This window comes from Tursiops truncatus, chromosome 17 (genome assembly GCF_011762595.2).
Source record: "Tursiops truncatus isolate mTurTru1 chromosome 17, mTurTru1.mat.Y, whole genome shotgun sequence".
In the NCBI taxonomy this organism is placed as follows: Eukaryota; Metazoa; Chordata; class Mammalia; order Artiodactyla; family Delphinidae; genus Tursiops; species Tursiops truncatus.
In genome coordinates this window covers 39,917,958-39,941,573 of record NC_047050.1, presented here as the reverse complement: position 1 = coordinate 39,941,573, position 23,616 = coordinate 39,917,958, and the positions used below count along the sequence as shown (strand labels likewise).

Here is a 23,616-nt window from a genome sequence, read left to right as displayed (position 1 = left end):
TAAATACATAGTATATACATATATGTGTAGATATATTTAAATTTATTCAATATAACCAGCGTTTTACTATACATAGTTTTTTTATTAAAGTATCATTGATTTACAATGTTGTCTATACACAGTTTTATGTCTGACTTTTTTTTTCTATTATAAAAAGAGTTTCCAAGTTATAAACATTCTTCCAATATATTTTTAATGGTTGTATGATAATTCATGTATAATTTAGAATCTTTTATTTAACCATTCCTCTAGTATTATACACGTAGGTTGTTTCCATTTTTTTAACTATTATAAGTAAAGCTTCAATAAATACATTTACCCAGCTACGATTATTTCCTTTGGAGAGATTTGTAAAGATAAAATTACTGGAGAAACTTTTCATGGGCCAGAAATAATCAATGACATATTCTCTCACATCACCCACATTTAGAGAAAAGGGTGAGTACAGGCATACTTTGTTTTATTGTGCTTCAAAGATATAGCATTTTTTTAAAATTAAAGGTTCGCAGCAACCCTACGTCTCGCAAGTCTATCGGCGCCAGTTTTCCACCAGCTTTTGCTCACTTCGTGTCTCTGGGTCACATTTTGGTAATTCTCACAATATTCAAACATTTTCATTAGTAATATATTTGTTATGGTGATCTGTGATCAGTGATCTTTGATGTTACCGTTGTAATTGTTTTGGGGACGAGCCTCGGCCATATAAAACCACAAACTTAATAACTGTTGGATGTATTCTGACTGCTCCACGGAGAAGTTCCCCATCTCTCTCCCTCTCCTCTGGCCCCCCTATCCCCTGAGATACAACAATATAGAAATTAGGCCAATTAATAACCCTACAGTGGCCTCTACATGTTCAAGTGAAAGAGTCTCTCACTTTAAATCAAAGGCTAGACATGATTAAGCTTAGTGAGGAAGGCATCTCAAAAGCCGAGGGAGGCCGAAAGCTAGGCCTCTTGTGCCAAACAGTTAGCCAAGCTGTGAAAGCAAAGAAAAAGTTCTTAAAGGAAATGAAAGTGCTACTCAGGTGAACACACAAATGATAACAAAGCAAAACAACCTTATTGCTGATATGGAGAAAGTTTAATGGTCTGGTTAGAAGGTCAAACCAGACACAACATTCCCTTAAGCCAAAGCTTAATCTAGGGCAAGGCCCTGACTCTCTTCGAGTCTATGAAGGCTGAGAAAGGTGAGGAAGCCACAGAAGAAAAGTTTGAAGCTAGCAGAGGTTGGTTCGTGAGGTTTAAGAAAAGAAGCCGTCTCCGTAACGTAAAAGTACACGGTGAAGCGGCAAGTGCTGATGTAGAAACTGCAGCAAGTTATCCAGAAGATCTGAGATAATTCATGAAGGTGGCTACACTAAACCACAGATTTTCCATGCAGATGAAACAGCCTTCTATTGGAAGAAGATGCCATCTAGGACTTGCATAGCTACAGAGGAGAAGTCAGTGCCTCGTTTCAAAGTTTCAAAGGATAGGCTGACTCCCTTGTTAGGAGTTAATGCAGCCGGTGACTTAAAGCTGAAGCCAATGCTCATCTACCATTCAGAAAATTTTACGGCCCTTAAGAATTATGTTAAATCTACTCTGCCTGTGCTCTGCAAATGGAATCACAAAGCCTGGATGACAGCACATCTGTTTACAACATGGTTTACTTAATCTTAAGCCCACTGTTGAGACCTACTGCTCAGAAAAAAAAGGTTCCTTTCAAAATATTACTGTTCATTGACAATGCACCTGGTTACCCAAGAGCTCTGATGAAGATGTACAAAGAGAGTAATGTTGTTTTCATGCCTACAAGCACAACATCCATTTTGCAGCCCATGGATCATTTCAACTTTCATGTCTTACTATTTAAAAAACACATTTTGTAGGGCCATAGACAGTGATTCCTCTGACGGATCTGGACAAAGCAAATTGAAAACCTTCTGGAATGGATTCACCATTCTAGATGCCATTAAGAACATTTGTTAAATATCAACATTCACAGGAGTTTGGAAGAAGTTGATTCCAACCCTTTGAGGGGATGACTTTGAGGGGCTCAAGACTTCAGCGGAGGAAGTAATTGCACATGTGGTGGAAATAGCAAGAGAACTAGAATTAGAAGTGGAACCTGACGATATGAGTGAATTGCTGCACTCTCATGATAAAACGTGAATGGATGGGGAGTTGCTTCTTACGGATGAGCAAAGATCGTTGAAATGACAACAAAGGATTTAGAATATGACATAAACCAAGTTGATACAGCAGCACCAGGGTATGATAGGATTGACTCCAGTTTTGAAAGAAGTTCTACTGTGGGTAAAATTATCATACAGCACCAAATACTACAGAGAAATCATGAAAGGAAGAGTCAACCTATGCGGCAAACTTTACTGTTGTCGTATTTTAAGAAATTCCCACAGTCACCCCAGCCTTCAGTAACCACCACCCTGATCAGTCAGCAGCCACCAACATCCAGGCAAGACCCTCCACTGGCAAAAAGATTACAATTCGCTGAAGGCTCACATGATGGTTAGCATTTTTAGCAATAAAGTATTTTTTAATTACGATAATGTACACTGATTTTTTTAGACACAACACACTACATTTAACAGAATACAGTATAGTATAAACATATTTTATATGCACTGGGAAACCAAAAAACTGACGTGGCTCACTTTATTGTGATATTCGCTTTATTGCAATCTTTGCTTTTTTGTGGTGGTCTGGAACCAAACCCACAGTATCTCCCAGTATATCTACACAAAAACGTCCCCAATATCTCGAGGTAGAGCTAGGCCTCCCCAAGGCAGGGAAAGAACCCCAGCTATGAAAACACAGGCTCAATCGTGTAGTTTCCAGGCCACCCTCTGGGCTGGAGCTTATCAGATGTGCCCATAGAGTGTCAAGCCCCCACTCCTTAGGGAAGCAGAAAACAGAACACGAGTAACTAACATGTGACACAGAGTGTGAAGATGCCACTGTGTTAAAAGCTCCAGTGTGTTCTGTCCCACGTAATCCTAAGAACCTATTTGATGATATTCCATTTTACAGACGAGAAAACTGAGCACAGAGAGGTTTAGAAACTTGCCCAAGTTTACACAGTAAGTGGATTCTAACCCAGGCAAGTCTTAACTCCAGTGCCCAGGCTCTGAACCACTGTACCATACCGCCTGCTCATTTAGACTCTTGCTATGGTCTCTACAGCACTGACGCTGGGCTCCGGTGCTATAGAAAGGAACCAAAGGGAAGGCAGTTAAAGGCCCCTCTCTGGAAATGAAGGTCAAGGCCAGAAACCAAATGAGAAGCCTGAGACCCTCAGTGGCTTATGCTTCAAAAGCCCTCCAGATGACATCAACAAGTCATGTTGTCTTCTTTCTAGAATGAAAGTGAGTTCCATCACATCAACTGCTCTTGCTGCTACATTAGCTTATATCAGAAAATATATGGGAAAACACTAGATATTAGATCATGAATATTCAGAGCAATGTATATAATCCCAGTACAGGGTGAATAGTTAGCTCAAGTTAACTGATTACCACCAGCATTTTACCAGTAGCATTACATTTCTGTAATGTGAATAAATTCCTTGCTCCAGTAATAAAATAGTAAGTATTTGGCAGGAGCTTAATAATTACTTATTGATTAGGTTAATCTTAACATTGCTCCAATCACACCCTGAAGCATATAGAAAAAAATAAATATTAAAGACAGAAAGTTCTTCTAGTTCCCTTTATCATTTTATAGATGGGAAAGCTGAGGTCCCACAGGGATTAAGATTGTTAATTACATGTGTGCAAAGCCTCTCTTTTGCCTTCAATTCTGTACATTTATTTTCACTATCTTTATATTTAACAATACATTGTACAAAAATACATATTTAACTCTTACTCTTTTTATGATAAGAACTTTAAAAATATAATTTTCCTTTAATATTTGTATATCTTGCTCCGTGTGTCATTCTTACCGCGAGACTAACCTCTATTAATTGTACATATTCCTTAGACATCTGTACTATTTGTATTTAACATACCTGCATAAAGATAAGAAAACATCAAAATGCTTTGTAAAGGACACATTTTACTGCATCTTTGTGACATTTTTCACAGAACAGATTCAACAACAGAGGAGAGAAATGTGAAAACATATCTTGTCTTTAATAATATTTTTCTATAGCTTGGAGTCCAACACCATGACCTGACTCTCACATCACCGACTGGGGTACCAGTTGGCCTCACTGCTGATTCAAATGGGAAATCTCCAATGACTTTCTCCTAGTCCCACCAATTCTTTGAGATACCCAAGAAAAACAGATGTACACAGTCTATTTCAACAGTATCCTTTCCTACTCAGAGGCAATCACCCCTCTAGCCTTATTGTTAAAACTGATGTTGCCCTAGAAACAGACTCATCAAAATGCAATGGAGATTTTTAATAGTAGGACCCACATCTCAAATTGCTAAGAGAAGAAATTCTTCCATGCATTTCTACTCTTACAAAATAAAAATCCTCACTATTGCTACTCACAGCTGCCCAACATTCCCTGACCTCCCGTGCTACCTCATTCTAGATACCCAGTGGCACTTAAGCATGAGATGCCGCTGTAACTCTCTCCTTCCGACCTGCTAGAATTTCAACTCAGCCAAAGGACATGGACACGGGAGGAAGCAGGAATGTACGCTGATGGGAGGCACTGGATTTGTCTTTTTATTCTTCAACACCACAATGTTGATGAAACTGAGGTCGAGAGTCAAAACTTGCAAACTAACCCAGGTCCACCCCCAAGCTGGTAGATTCAGCTGACCCCAGACCACACTGTCTTCAGTGGCCAGAGCAAAGGGGAGCTTCAGCAGGTCCAGCTGACCCTGACTGCCCCAGCCATGGGCACCTGCCCTTAAGTACGGAGCATCAACAGGTGTTTACTGCAGGGGTCAAATGTGTGGAAACAAGGACCTTCCCCTCAGATAGTGCCAATCTCCAAAACATCAGAGGGCTAAGGGGCCTCAAGAATATCATATATGGCTCTCTCATTTCATAGTCTAGAAAACAGCCCAAGAAAGAAGAAGGAAAAAAAACAACACTTACTTTCTGTGCCTCAGGTACCACTCCCATGCTCCCTCATTTTAGCCTCACAACAATCCTGTTATAAAGGCATTCTCAGGCGCAATTTATATGCACACGCATATATGTATTTTTTTAAGTGACTCAAAGTGTCAGTATCTTGTCCAAGTCCTAACACGGAGTAAGTGGCAAAGTACCAACATCTCCCCCACCCAAACCCTTTATCTCTACGCTGGTCCCTCAGGTCACAAAGCTTCTTATCCCTGGGAGCCCCAGGACTAACACAAAATAGCACGTAGAAGGGGTAAAGTGTGTGACTAGACCAGTGGTTCCCAAATGTAGCTAATTCATTAGCATCATCTGAGATGCTTTATAAAAATACAAATCCCCCGACCCCCTTTAGGCTTCTGATTGTTAGAAGGCCCTGAAATCTCTATTTTTTACATACTTACATTGATTCTGATTGTCAGTCTGCCTTACTAGTTACAGAAAGAGAAAAACAATGGCTAGATCAGTCATGAAAGGCTGTCTGGAGCTTGGATCTGAATCAACAGAATTTAAAAGGAGAAACACTGAAGAGGTGGCTATGTCCAGGGAGCGTTCACAAAAGTGAGATGAGTGGGCGAGGGCGGGGAGACGTGATGGAGAGGGATGGGGGCAGGGGGGTGGGACTAACTAGGAAGGAGCGATATTCTGGAGCATCATATAAATCGGGCAGAGGTATTTAGACTCCACACCATGAGAACAAGAAAACACAATCCAAGTGGTACAGGGTAAATCAAACAGCAGGTGAGCATCTGGGCCAGGAAGGGCAATGGCAAGGCTGTTGACATGGGGCACGTGCTGGCAAGGTGCCAACAAAGAAGAACCTGAAGGGGAACACTTCCTGGCTGCCTGGATGGATTACGCCTTTATCCTGAGCACTCAGTAGAATAGATGCTGAATAAATATCATGGACTGAACAACATGTAGGTACCTATAGTGGCCAACTGGTCACGAAAGTCAACAAAGATGAACGGGTCAAGGACGGGACTTCAGGATTCAAATCCGGTTCAAATCTAGAATTAAGATGATGGTACTGGCAGAGGTGACTAAAAAAGAGTAGCTTGTTTTCAGCGAAAGCTCTCCTTCATTACTTCTTGCTTTTCTCTAAAACTTTATTTTGGCTTCTGGTGCATGAAAGAATTAGGTGGTTTTGAAATACCGGAATGTACCTTCGACAGTGACATGAACAGCAGGTCTTCTGTCTTGGGAAGAAAAAAACGATGGGCAAGATCTTTTGGGTTGATTTTTGGCAAAGGAGGAGAGACAATCTCGTGAGAATCTAAACTCAGATGACATTCTTCACATGACCTAAGATCACCGCCAGCTGACATGCCGATAGCACTGTGGCATTAAGCCACCGGACTCCCTGTAAACCTGAATTGACAGAGCTGGCCGGGCTCTGTGTGGCTCGGTCAGCCTCAGGCTTTGCCAACCTGAGGAGACTCAGGGCCCCCTGAAGCTGGCCGGTCAGGTCTCTGGGGGCTTCTAGGAGACTTGAGAACTAGTTCTACGCAGGTAAAAAATTAGATGATCTTTTGAAATCCCTTCCAAACTAATGATTATTCAAGGTGCCTTGTGTGTAATTATATTCCACAGTTCCTCAAATGGCAAGCACCTTCAAAATTTTACGTTCCAGGTCCCAGAAGCAGGAGTTGGAGCGTGTACTCAAATTCCTCTGTATGCCCATCTTCCACAAGCCTGGCCTTAATAAGATCTTTCCTTCTCAAGTGACATCTACCTACTGCTAATATCCAACTAACAGAGAAAGAGCCCTTATTTCTCTAAGATTCCCTAGCAAGTACGATTTGCCAGATTACTGGAGCAGCCAAAATGTATTTTTTTAAAGAACTGCAAAAGGTTATATGGTTCCAATTTAATTTTTCCTTCAAATGCAAGCTTTCCAATGCCTGCCTTTCATAATACACTGAGTCGTAATGCACGGGTCCAAATGACTTGACAGTTTCTTTTAATTTACACACATCTAAGCATGTGCAAAACATTCCACTAGTTCAAAACGCTTCCTTTTCTTAAACATACTTCCAGTTCAAATTACGTGTTTATGGCAGTCTGCGATGTATTATTTCTGAAGATAAACAGTCATGTAAAAAATTGATAGAAAAGCAGCAGCATATCACTACTGCCACACTCTGTCAGTCTTTCCTCTCTCATGCCGGTGGGAGGTATAAATGCACCGCCATGACCAGGCTCGCCCTGCTGTCTCCAGCGTCCAGAAAGGCAGGGCCACAAGTTCCTCTCCACAGACAGCTTTGAGCCTTGGTTGCTGAGAACCTCTTTTTTTCCCCCCCTTGAACTTAGTATAAAACTCAAGAATGCACTAACTGGAGATGTTTTTCCTTTTAAAAATGAGAGGATTTACGCTCAGATGATCACTACTTCTAACTCCCAGAAAACAGTTGCAGTTTTCCAATTAAAATCAGAAGTACTGGAAATAAGGTACTCTAATAACTAAATGTTGAAAAGTGAAGTCTTTCAACTTCGCATACATTTATGCCGCTACATGTGAAACAGAGGCTGCAAAGTAATTTAAATGGACTATTGGCTGTCCTGGGCCTTGAAAATGCTTCTATTGAGAAAAATTGACTCACTGCCTAACAAAGACTTTCTGCTACAGTCTTCAAGTTGACATTTTAAAAATATCTAATCACCCTTTTGAATGATATTCCAATTACTGAAAACAGTATCTACCACAGTGAAACAGCTCACTTGGAAAGCATCCAATTCTGGTTGGAAATGAGAAATATTAGAACCCCTAAGGCACAGAGTTGGGGGTAGAGGTGTCACCAGAGAAGACAGGTATAGTTCAGCCAAAAAGCTTCCTTAAGAAGCACTGTCAGAGGGAGATCAGCTCGGTGCTTTGTGTCCACCTAGAGGGGTGGGATAGGGAGGGTGGGAGGGAGACGCAAGAGGGAGGGGATATGGGGATATATGTATACATATAGATGATTCACTTTGTTATACAGCAGAAACTAACACAACATTGTAAAGCAATTATACTCCAATAAAGATGTTAAAAAAAAAAAAAGAAGCACTGTCAGATTTATGCAAAACTCCAAGGAGACATTATTCCTCTAGAATCCCCAAACATCAACACTTTCTAGCAAATTTATGAACAGGACGCAGCAAAAAAGGGACCTCCTTAATCCTGTACAGCTTTTTAGGCAGGCAGGCTTCTCCTGAAAATCTTTAGATGGAGTTCTCCCTTTGCCCTGTTTTGCAACAAGATGAGCAATAATGTTTTTCTGAAATAAACAGAGAATCTCTCCCTTTCGGTGTGCAAAGAGCCAAAGTTCATAACTGGCTGGGAGATTACCAATCCCAAGGGATAAAACGATCATTTGCCAAAGAGAAATGCTGATAAGTTTCGGAGTTCTATTCTACAGCCGGAGCACCCAAATTCTCATCTACTGTGTTCAGTTTACAATCCTACTTGCTCTCCAATCTCGCCTAACGTTTGGGCACCTGCTAGCACACACAGAGGCTCCCACACCGATGAAAAATGCCCATCTGCTGCTGAGTGCCAAAGAGGTTTCCCAATCCTAAATCGCATCAACTCAAAAAAGTGGGCTGGGGTGGGGGGAGAAGGGAGAAATAACACGCCAAAGGAGAGGAGGAAAAACTCACAAAACCACCTCTAAAGATGACATTATTTGTCTTCGAAGAGGCGGTTCAGTTTATTAGAAATGGACAAGTTATTCGGTGGCAAAGGGAGGAGATATGGGGAACTGGAAGGGACAGAAACAGCTGCACTCCCTAACCGAGGCCCCGGACCGCACTGAGGCTGCAGACGGGATCGCGGACAAAGCTCAGGGCGCCCAGGTAGGGGCCGCCAAGCACAAGTGAAAGCCCAGGAGTCAGTTCTCTTTAGAGGGCGCTCATTGGGCGTCTTAAGGAAACAAGCTCCAACCCCCCGAAACGCGACCCAGAGGAGGAGAAACCAAGTTCCCACGGCCGAGGCCGGGGAGGGAGGCTGGGTGCCCGCAGCCGGCCCCGCCGGAGAAGAGACTCCTCCGGGCCTCGGGGTACTCCCGCCGGGTCCCAAGCAAGCATGGCGGGATGGAAGCCTCGGTCTCCGAGCGGCCGGGCGACCCGAGGCCGATCGACCCGAGGCCGATCACAGTGTCACAGTACCCCGCCTCGCCCCGCTGCTGCACTCGAGTGCAATCCATACTGAAATGCCCCCCTGTCCCTAAGGGCCCGCGAGCTGCCCCCCGCCTCGCAGGAAGCACGGGTCGCCGCACCACCGGGAGTCCAGCGGCCCGCTGGACCAGCGGCATTTTCGGGCGCGTTCCGCTCACCCACCGCGGGACCGAGGACTGCCCTCCGCCGGTAGCGTTTCCACGTAGTGTCTGCTCCCTTGCCCCAGCCAGAGGAACATCAAACAAAAGAACTTTTTGCAAACTTTCCTCTCCGGACACTCAAGGGTTTCTTAAAGCCGAGCCCCATCTCCCCAGAACCTGCATTCAATCGAGTAGGAAAGCTGGCGTGGGGGTTGGGTGGGGGGGATGGTGTGCAGGAGAAGGGACCCCAAAGTTTCCAGGGCGTCTCCGGGTCTCGGGGAGCGCGCGGAGGGGACCAGTTCCCTCGCAGCCCTATCCGGGCTTCCTCTCTCCGGCCACCCTTCCCCATCGGTCCTTCCCGGCCACGCAGCAAGACCCTCCGACTGCGAAGAAGTTGGGAGTGACTTCAGGGGCCTCTGCGGTTCGACAAAACTGCAGTACTCTTGCCCTCATCCCGGGGGACCTCGGGACAACTCCAGCGAGCGGCGCTTTTCTGCGGGAAGCGAAGGGGGAGAGGAGTGGAGGAGCGAACTCATTTGTCCCAGCAGATCCCCGGGGGCCGAGGGGCACGTCTGGGAGTGGGGGGCATCCCCCAGGTGGCGCTCCCCGATTCCCCGCGGGCTCTGCGGACTCTGCTCGGTCTCTGCACCCTAAGCGGCGCGCGCGTCCCCAGCCTGGCCCACTCACCGACTCCGCCGACACGCAGGCCACCAAGCCCAAGGTGAGCAGGATCCAAGCGCGCCGCATATTCCCCGGGGCCCGGCTGCTCCCAGCCGCCGCTTTACAACGAGGGAAAAACGAAGTCTCTTGCCCAGCGCCCGGCGCAGCCTGCGCAGAAGGACCGGAGCAGAGCAGCCGCAGCGACCGCGGCTCGGGCTCGGGAGCTCGGGCTCCGGGCTCTCGCTTCCTCCTGCTGCGCCTGCGGCTGCGCCCCGGGAACGCGGCGCCTTCTCACTTGTTGGTTCCTACACAACCGATGCCTAGCTGTTGCTCCGGTGAGGCAGCTCTCTGGAGCTCTTCTTGCTCTGCTGTTGTTGTACTCCTCCGCGGACTCCTTCCCCGTGTCGCGGCTCCGTTTCTGATTTTTGAGGAATAAATTAGGTGCCCTGGAATGTAGCTGCAGCTGAAGTTTGGGTACAGAGCGGTGGGAGCGCCTGATCCGCGCGGCTGGAGCTCCCGGAGTATCTGGAGAGAAGCGCGTCGGAGCGGAGCTAGTGGCTCAGCGGCTGCGCCCCTCCTCCTCCCGCGCCGCCGCCTCCCTCCCAGGGTCCTCCTCCCTTTCTCCTCCTCCTCTTCTCCTACCGCTCCCAGCCTCCCTCCGGAGCCCGCTTCTCCGGGCTTCTCCCGGCGTCTCGAGGAGGGGAGGCGGCAGTGTGACTCCCAGCTAAACCCGGGAGACATTCCTACAGGATTACGCCCGGATTGGCAGCTCCGGGGGCCAGTGGCCACCAGCAGCTCCGCGCTGTGGCTGCTCTGGGTCTGCGCGTCCGCAGTCTGTGCTCCAGTGCTCTAGTATTCCTTCATTTTCTGACTCCCTTACACCCCCCCCCCACTCTCTCCCCCTTTTTCTCTCTCCTCCTCCGTGCTCCTTTTTTCTCTATTTTCTATTCTCTTCACTTTCACTTTTCTGGAGAAAGATCGGTGAAGCGACGAGAGACATGTTTAGCTTTTCTGCCTGTGAGAATCAGACCAGTACGAAGAAACTGCTTTGAGAGTCGGAAAAACACACACACGAAGTTTACAGATGCCTTCAAGCAATGTGAAATTTTCATACAATGGCTAGTTCATGAAAATTGTATTTTAAAAAAGAAGACAATAAATATATTAAATGTGTATTGAGTATTTCCCACCTTCCCTAACCCCACCCCACCCCCCCCAAAAAAAGGAAGTGAAAGAAGACTCCCATAAACCCAAAATGCGACACTTTCCAAAGCTCAGAATTTCATTAAGGGCTTAAATACCATTTTTGCCTCACACACAGTTTAAGCCCCTAACGCATTTTATAGGCTCCATTTCAGCACAGAGGTGTTAACGTTTGGAAGCTACAAATAGGGCAATTTGATGAGAAATTGGATAGAGATCCTGAATAATAACAGATTTAAGAGAACTTCAAAGGAAAAAGTAATTTCAAGTTTGAAGAAAATAATGAGCATGTATTTCCTGAACGGAAGTAATCTACCTGAAATATTTTCCTGTGAAATCTTTTTTTTTCAATTCTGTGTCTATAGTACACTACAGAACATGGCAAATGCATACTCCCTTCCAGTTTCTAGCACGATTTTTCTCTCTGACTTCTGAAGTAGATAATTCTATGGAGCCATTCTGCTCCTAGAATGCCCACTCTAGGAAACCAGGGATCTTTCTGTCTTGTTCACCACTGTATTCTCATTCTGACTGCATAAAGATACACAATAAATATTTCTTGGATAAACTTTCATCTAAAACTCAATCTATACTGCATAAGAGTTGTGAGTCTTTAAGAAACATAGATGTAGATATATAGATACTAGACCTTGAGATTTTTTGAACTTATATTTCAAAATATAAGTTTTGAAATTTAGAGAAATTTAGAGAACTGGAGAGAATTTTAGAGAACACAACCTCTGAGACGTCTGCCTCTTTGGTTTTAAGTCCCAACTACCAGGCTCCCAACAAGCAAATCTAAGTCATTGGCAGCCAAGAGGTAATTTGGAAAAATGGAAGAGTAGGCAAAAAAGAAAGAAAAGAAAAAGATCAGGAGACTGGGCGTTGTAACATCAGGATGTTTCTGATTCCACAGAAACTGAGCTGGCACCTGGGTGGGTCAATGTGGGTCTGGCTTGGTTTTTGGAAGAATGAGCTACGACTATATTTTTAAGATGGATTCTTTGTGGGTTGAACACGGCTGAACATGGCCATTCCTACTTCTGCAGGGCTGCCAAGCTAGGGGCCACTGTCATCCTGTAATTTGGATGAAAGTAATATTCGCCCCTGCCGCAGAAAAGGGTCCAGCTACACACGCTAAGTCAGCAGCTTCTAAGGAGGGAAACTGAACCCGGGTCTATGGGTTTCGGATCCTGTGGGTTCGGTAGAATTTATTTGTGGGTTGAAGAATTTCTTGAGAAGGGGAGACTTCTGAAAGGAGTTTTCCAAAGGACAATGAACAATGTGAGAGAAATGCACAAAGCCATAAAATGTCACCTCTACTCCCAAAAGAGATCTAGTCCGCTCTCCAGGCTTTGGGCAAGGTCATACCCCTTTTCTCCCCAGCAGTTAAGAACCCATCAAATAAATTAGAATTCCAGCGAAAGGGGAAAATGCACTTCTCCACTGGCTTTCACAGCTATTGCTGTTTATTGGGGCATCCACCTAACAAGAAACATGGTGGCTGATTCAGCTTGGGCAGGCAGTGATAAAAATGAATTAGCAGATGCATCTGTTGAAGGAATGTAGCTGTGCACCTGAAGACATACCCCAAGGCTCTTGGTGTTTATGAGACTCTCAGTGACTGGGTATTTTTTAATCAATGGTCATGTAGCATTGAGAGTTTATGTAATAAGGCGATGGTACTATTTTGACAGTCACAGAATATCAGATATATGATAACAAGTAAATATTCAAGTTCTTGTGCTCAAATGCATGAACAGTTGTGGTCAAAGGATAATCTGACTGTGTAAAAATCACGAACAGTGAAAGCACTTACACAAGAGCTGGCTACAAAAAAGTTACCCATGCTGAGTGGGGGTGGGCCTCGTCCCCCGGTGTTAGAAGCACGTCTAAACTTGGAAATGATGAAGGCCTGTGTCTTAGTCTGTTTGGGCTGCTATAAGGAAAATATCATAGACTGGGTGGCTTATAAACAACAAAAATGTATTTCTCATAGTTCTGGAGGCTGAGGAGTCCAAGACCAAGGCACTGGCAGATTCAGTGTCCGGTGAGAGCAGGCTTCTTGGTTCATCATAGACAGCTGTCTTTTCATTGTGTCCTCATGTGGTAAAAGAGGTGAGAGAGTTCTCTGGAGCCTCTCGTAAGGATGCAAGTCCTATCCATGAGGGCTATGCTCTCATGACCTAAACACCTCCCAAAAGGCCCCACCACCAAGCACCATCACCTTGGAGATTAGGGTTTCAACATATGTACTTTGCGGGGGACACAGACATTCAGTCTATAGTCACCTATTTGTGTGTTTTGCTAACTGGAATATTTTTAACCTGATGAGGACTAAAATTCAGTAGAATTTTGTGGAATATTTCTAATACACTAAGTGTAGCTTGTGACTAGGGCCAGAGGCTCCTCTCTAATATATGTTTTCAAGTCCTTCATTTGAGGACTGTACTTTGAGGGGCACGGCAAATACAATAGCAAAATTCATCACTTCCCAAATAGTGTCACTGATTGCTAAAAAATAAACACCTTTCCTCAAGAATCTTAGAAGAAAATATAACAAATGAACAGAATATAGAGACTAACATGCAGAAATATAAAAAATAAGAAATAATGAGAACCAGACAACATGAAATAATAAAAACGAAAGCTACTAGAAACATATTTTTAAACCCAAGCTGACACATTGGATTCTATCATTATGGTATCTAAGGATATCATATGATAACTGTGGACAAGCAGGTGTATGTTCCAGGGTGATCTGTCACAGCAGGAAACTGCAGAGGGACAAATATGCCACTTGGTTGTTCTCGGTTGTTCTTCCACTCACCATCCCCTGGAAAGTTCCCAGGGGTCCAGGCTAGAAACCCAGTTATTAGCATCAGTCCTGATTAAATTCACTCGAATTATGATAGAACCTGAGACTAAGAGGAAATCCAGCTAGCCAGCTATTAATTACCCATGCTAATAATGGCAAGTGAGCGGAGACCATGATAAAAATCTACCAGCAATCCAAAAAATCTATTCTTAGCCTCAGTCTTTCCACTATTCTCTCCATTCACCTCTGTCAACCCTTTGCCAGGGAAGTTGGCAGATTTGAGTCTTATAATTTGATTCGGTGCTAATGTTGAACAAAATTGTCACATTTTGGGCAGCAGGGCACAGGCAGGAAAGTCAAAATTGTATAATACATAAATTGTCCCCTGAATAAAACAGGAGGCAAAACATTCTTATCAGTTTACCTAACAGAGTGGCATGGTTCTTGAAAGACTGGCAAAACTTGACATTCACTCACTTGATAAACATACGTGGATCACCTGGCACATGCCAGGTACCCATGGTAGGAACATGAATTTTCTTGAAACGTGTTAGAGTTAATAGATTTTACACTAAGAGTCTTCCTCAAGTCGCAAGTCTGTGACTAAGGTCCAAGTCAAACTTCATCCTATGAAAATGGAAAGAAAGCATTATTTACGGACTGCATCGTTCTTGGGCATCAAACAACATTTTCCTAAGAGCCATACTTGGATATGTGAATTTAGAAAGGTTCCATTAAGGCATCTTGAAATTATTTGCATTGCATTTGTATATGTCCAGCTGGACAGGAATATCTAATCTTGGCTGATTTTATATAAAATGTTACTTCTCTTGTTACTACTGTCTGTTGACTATTACTTTGATGGCAGCAAGCCATTCCCCCTTTACTATTCTTAGAGATTCATCCTCTCCAAAGTCCTGGAAGGGAACCCTACATACTATATATTAAATGATCCCACACTTCCTTGCTCACAATTATTCAGACCAGGGCTGGATGTGGGGGGAAACAATTTATTAGTGGGCCAGCAGACCTTCAGATCATTTAAACCAGGGAACTCAGAGTCTAACTCCACTGTACATTGACCTGGGAGTCATCCAAAACCGGTAGGGGGTCCTTGTGTGCTGAAATAGAAGTGGCTGATCTGCAGTAGAAAGAATAAAGCAAGTGAACAGAGAGAATCAGAAATAGAGAACGCTTGACTCCAGAATAATGTAGGTTCCTGATTTTTTTCCAGTTCCTTTCCTAGCCTCTTTGGAGACCCAAGTCAACTTGATTCCTTCAGGATCCACGAGATACTCTGGTATCTTAAGGTAAATTCCTCATTTTTTCCTTAGCTCGTTTAAGAGGATTTCTGTTCCTGGTAAACAAGCGATCCCAAAGACAGAGCTGAAAATGACGCAGAGTTTTGACTACCTTACCTTCACTTGGAATAGAATAGAATCCTTGTCATTTAGTGCTTTATACACATATATGAGTAAAGAACAGCTAATGAAGACAAGCTGCTATAAAAACTATTTAGATTTTCAGAAAAAATTTAGGGAAAAATGTGTTTAAATTATTGAATTACCTTAGGGAAAATATTTTCCCCACTCAGTAGAGTTAGGTGTCTTAAAATTTCTAGAAGCAGAATAGAATACATAGATACTTCTCTGAATAGATAGTATTAATACTGGGACCACCTGCAGGTTAATGCTGGAAACTGCTTCACTGAACATTTTTCTAAAAGATCTAGAAGGCAAGGTGTACAAACATCCAGGTGTGAAACGTTACAAAATTCTTTCAGGTAGTGAAATGTGAAGAAGGTAGTATGGTCATGCCTGGGTGAGTTGTTAAGTAACCCAATACATTCAGGAGACAGAATGCAGCCTCTTACACCTGCAGTTAGGGGAGGCTGTACACTCTAGCGGGTAATAGCTCAGGCTTTGGCGACAGACAGACTGGAGTTTGAATCCCAATTCCACCCCTTACTCTGTGTGTGTGTGTGTGTGTGTGTGTGTGTGTGTGTGTGTGTGTGTTTCGTATTATTTACTCATTTATTTATTTTTGGCTGTGTTGGGTCTTCGTTGAGGCACATGGGCTTTCTCTAGTCACGGCGAGCGGGGGCTACTCTTCGTTGCGGTGCATGGGCTTCTCATTGCGGTGGCTTCTCTTGTTGTGGAGCACGGGCTCTAGGCGCACAGGCTCAGTAGTTGTGGCACACGGGCTTTGTTGCTCTGCGGCATGTGAGATCTTCCTGGACCAGGGCTCGAACCCGTGTCCCCTGCATTGGCAGGCAGATTCTTAACCACTGCTCCACCAGGGAAGTCCCCTTACGGTGTTTTAAGAGGCCTTGACACCCGAGCAGGCCACTGAATCTAAGCCTCGGTTTCCTCATCTGTAGATTGGAAATATAGGGTTAATGTGTAGAATCCGTGAGCTAGTGCATCAAAGAGGTTATCGAGTTACTTTGTACATAGTGAATTTCCAATAAATGCAGGCTGTCTCAATAAATGCCAATTGTTATTATTAGTATTTCCTCTGCCTGGAATAACCTATCTATTCTCCCAATTCTCTGGCTAATTCCTACTTGCCCCTTCAGTGTCAGTTTAGAAGTGTCCTCACTGGCAAACATTTGAATACCTATTATGTATCACACACCTCCTCCAGGTAACCTTTCCTGAGCCACCTCAACTGAGTAAAAGACCTTTAAGACAATTAATTCTCGGGGCTTCTCTGGTGGCGCAGTGGTTAAGAATCCACCTGCCAATGCAGGGGACATGGGTTTGTGCCCTGGTCCAGAAAGATCCCATATGCCATGGAGCCACTAAGCCCGTGCGCCACAACTACTGAGCCTGCGCTCTAGAGCCCGCAAGCCACAGCTACTGAGCCCGCGTGCAGCAACTACTGAAGCCTGTGTGCTTAGAGCCTGTGCTTCACAACAAGAGAGGCTACCGCAACGAGAAGCCCGCACACCCAAACGCATAGTAGCCCGTGCTCGCTGCAACTAGAGAAAGCCCTTGTGCCGCAATGAAGACCCAACACAGCCAAAAATAAATAAAGAAAGAAGATAAAGAAATCGGAGAAAGGAAAATTTTTAAAAAGACAATTAATTCTCACCTATTAATTATAACCTAGGATAGAATATTTGAGTATTAATAAAATTTGCTCATAGAAACATGTTCTGTTGTGGGTAAAAGTACAAACAAAAAACTGAACAGCATCAGTAAGGGCATAGGAAACAAGAGTACCCATCAATCTACCTTTAAAAACATGGGCACCATAACAAGTTTAAACCTGAATAAAAACCTAGGGAAAGAGTGTAAAAATCTAAAGTTGCAAATTCTGAAATAAAAGTAAAGAGAATTGAATTGTTAAAACAAACAAAACAATCTCACTATTTTGAATTCAGATAGAAATAAGGAAAATGCTTCTGGGAAGGAAAAAAATACAATCTATCATAAAGTCAGAACTGAATATGTCTGATGTTTGCTCTTTTTTCTTGTAGCTGTTAGTGATTCATGAAGCAAAGGAAGGGAAGTTCTCTGCAGATTTCACTCCAGGGTTGCATTGCAAAAGCAGCTCTTCATGCTTGCCAACTCACCACACGCCAGCACCCCAAGATGACCTATGTGAACAGCCCAGTCTGGATGTCTCCCTTTCCCTCCCTTCTCATGTAACCCTGTATGGATACACACACACATACATGACACACACGTGAGTTTTTTGTGTTTATTTTGTTCTTACTGTTTTACAAAATAGTATCCATTAAACACTTTCTTCATCTTGTAGAAATTCCTTCAAGTCACTTGACAGAACTTTCATGCATTTTTTTAAATGGTTGCATATTTCCCTTTGGTGTGGGTATTTCCTACTCGATTCAGCCATTTCCCTATAATAGGCATTCATTCTGTTTCCAGTTGTTTCCTACAAACAATCTTACAGGAAATACCTTTTATATATTTCCTTAATTCATGGTGATTTTCTTTCTGAAGGCTAGATTCCCAAGAGTGGGATTGTTGGGTTGGAAAGTGTAAACATTTTTAATTTTATCAGATGTTGTTCGACGGTTTCACAACAACAAAAAGTTTTCACACTTCCACCAGTGATGCTTGAGATCGTGCTTTTCCTTTCTCTATGTCACAGCCAGCAATAGATGTTAGCTTTCTTTTTAGCCGTTTGATAAGTATGAAGTGACAGCTCATTGCTAGTGTTATGTGCATTTTCCTGAGTTCCAGAGCTTTAGAGCATCTTTTTGTGTATTTGTTATATTTGGAATTGGCCCTTTGTGAATTATCTGTTGGTATCCTTTTCCCATTTTCTACATGGCAACATGCCTTTTTCTTATAAGAGCTCTTGCATGATTGCTATAAATATATCCATCTACAACTATAGTATTCATCCATCTTACATATATTTTTATATATACTACAATCTATTTCCAATTCTCTATTCTATCCACTGATCTATTTGTCTGTTTCTATGTCATACCATACTCATTTAATTACCTTGAAGATATAGTACCTTCTGAAATTTCCAAAACCATTATTGCTACTCTCCCTAACATCACATTGTTTTCTTTTCTTTTCACACTTTTTTTGGACATCTTTGGGTATTTTTTCATCCATATAAGTTCGAAGAATATTTTAGACAATAAAATAAACCATTTTAGAGGGACGTTCAAGACGGCGGAGGAGTAAGACATGGAGGTCACCTTTCTCCCCATAAATACATCAAAAATACATCTACATGTGGAACAACTCTTACAGAAGACCTACTAAATGCTGGCAGAAGACCTCAGATTTCCTAAAAGGCAGGAAACCCCCCACATACCTGGGTAGAGCAAAAGAAAAAAGAAAAAACAGGGATGGGACCTGCACCTCTGGGAGGGAGCTGTAAAGGAGGAAAAGTTTCCACACACTAAGAAGCCCCTTCACTGGTGGGGACAGGGGGTGGCTGGGGGGGGAAGCTTTGGAGCCACGGAGGAGAGCGCAGCAACAGGGGTGCGGAGGGCGAAGCAGAGAGATTCCCACACAAAGTATCGGTGCCAACCACCACTCACCAGCCTGAGACACTTGTCTGCTCACCCTTCGGGACGGGTGGGGGCTGGGAGCTGAGGCTTGGGCTTTGGAGGTCAGACCCCAGGGAGAGGACTGGGGTTGGCTGCGTGAACACAGCCTGAAGGGGGCTTGTGTGCCACAACCAGCTGGGAGGGAGTGGGGGAAAAAATCTGGACCTGCTGAAGAGGCCTTTTGTTTCGGGGTGTGTGAGAAGAGGGGATTCCTGCTCCATGTGCCCACAGAAGGCAGAGCACCGCTTAAGTGAACTTGAGAGATGGGTGCGAGCAGTGGCTATCAGCTCGGCCAGCAGAGACAGGCATGAACTGCTAATGCTGCTGCCGCTGCCACCAAGAATCCTGTGTGCGAGCACAGGTCACTACCCACACCTTCACCTGGAGCCTGTGCAGCCCGCCACTGCCAGGGTCCCATGATCCAGGGACAACAGCCTCTGGAGAACACACAGCACACCTCAGGCTGTTGCAATGTCGTGCTGGCCTCTGCCACCACACCACAGGCTTGCACACATTCCAATTATGACGACTTACCCCTCCCTCCTCCCAGCCTGAGTGAGCAAGAGAGCCCTAATCAGCCGCTGCTTTAACCCCCTCCTGTCTAGGCGGGAACAGACACCTGAGGGTGGCCTACATGCAGAGGCAGCGCCAAAACCAAAGCTGAACCCCAGGAGCTGTGCGAAAAAAGAATAGAAAGGGAAATCTCTCCCAGCAGCCTCAGGAGCAGCAGATTAAATCCACACAATCAACTTGATAAATGCAGCATCTCTGAAATACCTGAATAGACAACGAATGTTCCCAAAATTGACGTGGTGGACTGTGGGAGCGACTGGAGACTTGGGGTTTACATTCTGCGTCTGATTTGTTTCTGGTTTTATGTTTAACTTAGTTTAGTTTTTAGTGCTTGTTATCATTGCTGAATTTGTTTATTGGTTTTGTTGCTCACTTCCCTTTTTAAATTTTTAATTCTTTTATTTATTTATTTATTTTATCCTTTTTTCTATTTTTGTGAGTGTGTATGTGTATGTTTCTTTGTGTGATTTTGTCTGTTTAGTTTTGCTTTTCCCATTTGCCTTGGGATTCTATCTGTTCGTTCTTTTCTTTTCTTTTTCATCCTTTTCTTCGGAGCCACGTGGCTGGCAGGGTCTCTGCACCCCGGCCAGTTGTTAGGCCTAAGTCTCCGAGGTGGGAGAGCCGAGTCCAGGACATTGGAACACCAGCGACCTCCTGGCCCCACGTAATATCAATCAGCGAGAGCTCTCCCAGAGATCTCCATCTCAACACTATGACCCAGATCCACCCAATGGCTAGCAAGCTCCAGTGCTGGAAGCCCCATGCCAAACAACTAGCAAGATATGAACACAACCCCACCTATTAGCAGAGAGGCTGCCTAAAGTCATACTAAGCTCACAGACACCCCAAAACACACCACCGGACCTGGCCCTGCCCACCAGAAGGACAAGATCCAGCCCCACCCACCAGAACAGAGGCACCAATCCCCTCCACCAGGAAGCCTACACAATGCACTGAAACAAACTTACCTACTGGGAGCAGACACCAAAAACAATGGGAACTGCGAACCTACAGCCTGAGAAACGGAAGCCCCAAACACAGTAAGTTAAACAAAATGAGAAGACAGAGAAATACACAGCAGATGAATAAGCAAGCTAAAAACCCACCAGACCAAACAAATGAAGATGAAATCGGCAGTCTACCTGAAAAAGAATTCAGAGTAATGACAGTAAACATGATCCAAAATCTTGGAAATAGAATGGAGAAAATACAAGAAACATTTAACAAGGACCTAGAAGAACTAAAGAGCAAACAAACAATGATGAACAACACAATAAATGAAATTAAAAACGTTCTGGAAGGAATCAATAGCAGAATAACTGAGAGAGAAGAACGGATAAGTGACCTGGAATATAAAATGATGGAAATAACTACCACACAGCAGAATAAAGGAAAAAGAATGAAAAGAATTGAGGACAACTCAGAGACCTCGGGACAACGTTAAATGCACCAACATTCGAATTATAGGGGTTGCAGAAGAAGAAGAGAAAAAAAAAGGGACTGAGAAAATATTTGAAGAGATTATAGTTGAAAACTTCCCTACTATGGGTAAGGAAATAGTCAATCAAGTCCAGGAGGAGCAGAAAGTACCACACAGGATAAATCCAAGGAGAAACACACCAAGACACATATTAATCAAACTATCAAAAGTTAAATACAGAGAAAAAATATTAAAAGCAACAAGGGAAAAACAACACTTAACATACAAGGGAATCCCCATAAGGTTAACAGCTGATCTTTCAGCAGAAACTCTGCAAGCCAGAACGGAGTGGCAGGACATATTTAAAGTGATGAAAGGGAAAAACCTACAAAAAAGATTGCTATACCCAGCAAGGATCTCATTCAGATTCAGCAGAGAAATTAAAACCATTACATACAAGCAAAAGCTAAGAGAATCCAGCACCACCAAATCAGCTTTACAACAAATGCTAAAGGAAGTTCTCTAGGCAAGAAACACAAGGGAAGGAAACGACTTACAATAACAAATTACAAACAATTAAGAGAATGGTAATAGGAACATACATATCAATAACTACCTTAAATGTAAATGAATTAAATGCTCCAACCAAAAGACACAGACTGGCTGTATGGATACAAAAACAAGACCCGTACATATGTTGTCTACAAGACACCCACTTCAGACCTAGGGACACATCCAGACTGAAAGTGAGGGGATGGAAAAAGATATTCCATGCAAATGAACATCAAAGGAAAGCTGGAGTAGCAATTCTCATAACAGACAAAATAGACTTTAACATAAAGACTATTACAAGAGACAAAGAAGGACACTACATAATGATCAAGGGATCAATCCAAGAAGAAGATATAACAACTGTAAATATTTATGCACCCAAGATAGGAGCACCTCAATACATAAGGCAAATGCTAACAGCCATAAAATGGGAAATCGACAGTAACACAATCATAGTAGGGGACTTTAACACCCCACTTTCACCAATGGACAGATCATCCAAAATGAAAATAAATAAGGAAACACAAGCTTTAAATGGTACATTAAACAATATGGACTTAATTGATATTTATAGGACATTTCATCCAAAACCAGCAGATTACAGTTTCTTCTCAAGTGCTCATGGAATATTTTCCAGGATAGATCACATCTTGGATCACAAATCAAGCCCTGGTAAATTTAAGAAAATTGAAATCATATCAGGTATCTTTTCTGACCACAATGCTATGAGACTAGATATCAACTACAGGAAAATAACTGTAAAAAACACAAAAACTTGGAGGCTAATCAATACACTACTAAATAACCAAGAGATCACTGAAGAAATCAAAGAGGAAATCAAAAATTACCTAGAAACAAATGACAGTCAAAACACAATGACCCAAAACCTATAGGATGCAGCAAAAGCAGTTCTAAGAGGGAATTTTATAGCAATACAATCCTACCTCAAGAATCAAGAAACATCTCAGGGCTTCCCTGGTGTCGCAGTGGTTGAGAGTCCACCTGCCGATGCATGGGACACAGATTCATGCCCAGGTCTGGGAGGATCCCACATGCCGCGGAGCAGTTAGGCCCATGAGCCGTTGCCACTGAGCCTGCACGTCCAGAGCCTGTGCTTCACAACAGGAGAGGCCACAACAGTGAGAGGCCCATGTACTGCAAAATAAAATAAAATAAAATAAAAAACATCTCAAATGAACAACCTAACCTTACAATTAAAGCAATTAGAGAAAGAAGAACAAAAACCCTGAAAGTTAGCAGAAAGAAAGAAACCATAAAGATGAGATAAGAAAAACTGAAAGAACGTCGTTTTCAGAGACAGTAGTCTGCCACCTTCTCGGTCTGTCGGCTTGCTGAATAAAGTCATACTCCTTGCCTCAAAAAAATAAAAAGAAGAGAAAAGGAAAAAAACGAAGTAAATAAAAAAGAAATGAAGGAAATGATAGCAAAGATCAATAAAACTAAAACCTGGTTCCTTGAGAAGTTAAAAAAATTGATAAGCCATTAACCAGACTCATCAAGAAAAAAAGGGAGAAGACTCAAATGAATAGAAATAGAAATGAAAAAGGAGAAGTAACAACTCACACTGCAGAAATACAAAGGATCATGAGCGATTACTACAAGCAACTATATGCCAATAAAATGGACAACCTGGAGGAAATGCACAAATTCTTAGAAAAGCACAACCTTCTACAACTGAACCAGGAAGAAACAGAAAATATAAAGAGACCAATCACAAGCACTGAAATTGAGACTGTGACTAAAAATCTTCCAACAAACAAAAGTCCAGGACCAGATGGCTTCACAGGTGAATTCTATCAAACATTTAGAGAAAAGATAACACCTATACTTCTCAAACTCTTCCAAAATATAGCAGAAGGAGGAACACTCCCAAACTCGTTCTATGAGGCCACCATCACCCTGATAACAAAACCAGACAAAGATGCCATAAAAAAAGA

The 23,616-nt window shown here is 43.3% G+C and overlaps 1 protein-coding gene and 1 long non-coding RNA gene across 2 annotated transcripts in view; both read right to left on the bottom strand.

The window, feature by feature from the left end:
• The window catches only part of SDC2 (syndecan 2), a 120,381-nt gene extending 109,668 nt beyond the window's left edge, over positions 1-10,713 (bottom strand). Inside the window, exon 1 of the mRNA XM_033843005.2 lies at positions 10,073-10,713. Coding sequence (XP_033698896.1) covers positions 10,073-10,132 — 60 coding nt within the window. The 5' untranslated portion in view covers positions 10,133-10,713. The remainder of the gene's footprint in view (positions 1-10,072) is intronic.
• A 562-nt stretch (positions 10,714-11,275) lies between these two features.
• Positions 11,276-23,616, bottom strand: part of LOC109548277 (uncharacterized) — an 82,755-nt gene continuing 70,414 nt past the window's right edge. Inside the window, exons 5-6 of the long non-coding RNA XR_002174326.3 lie at positions 22,603-22,813; positions 11,276-14,693 (exon numbers count right to left, since the gene is read on the bottom strand). This is a non-coding gene — a long non-coding RNA (uncharacterized lncRNA). The remainder of the gene's footprint in view (positions 14,694-22,602; positions 22,814-23,616) is intronic.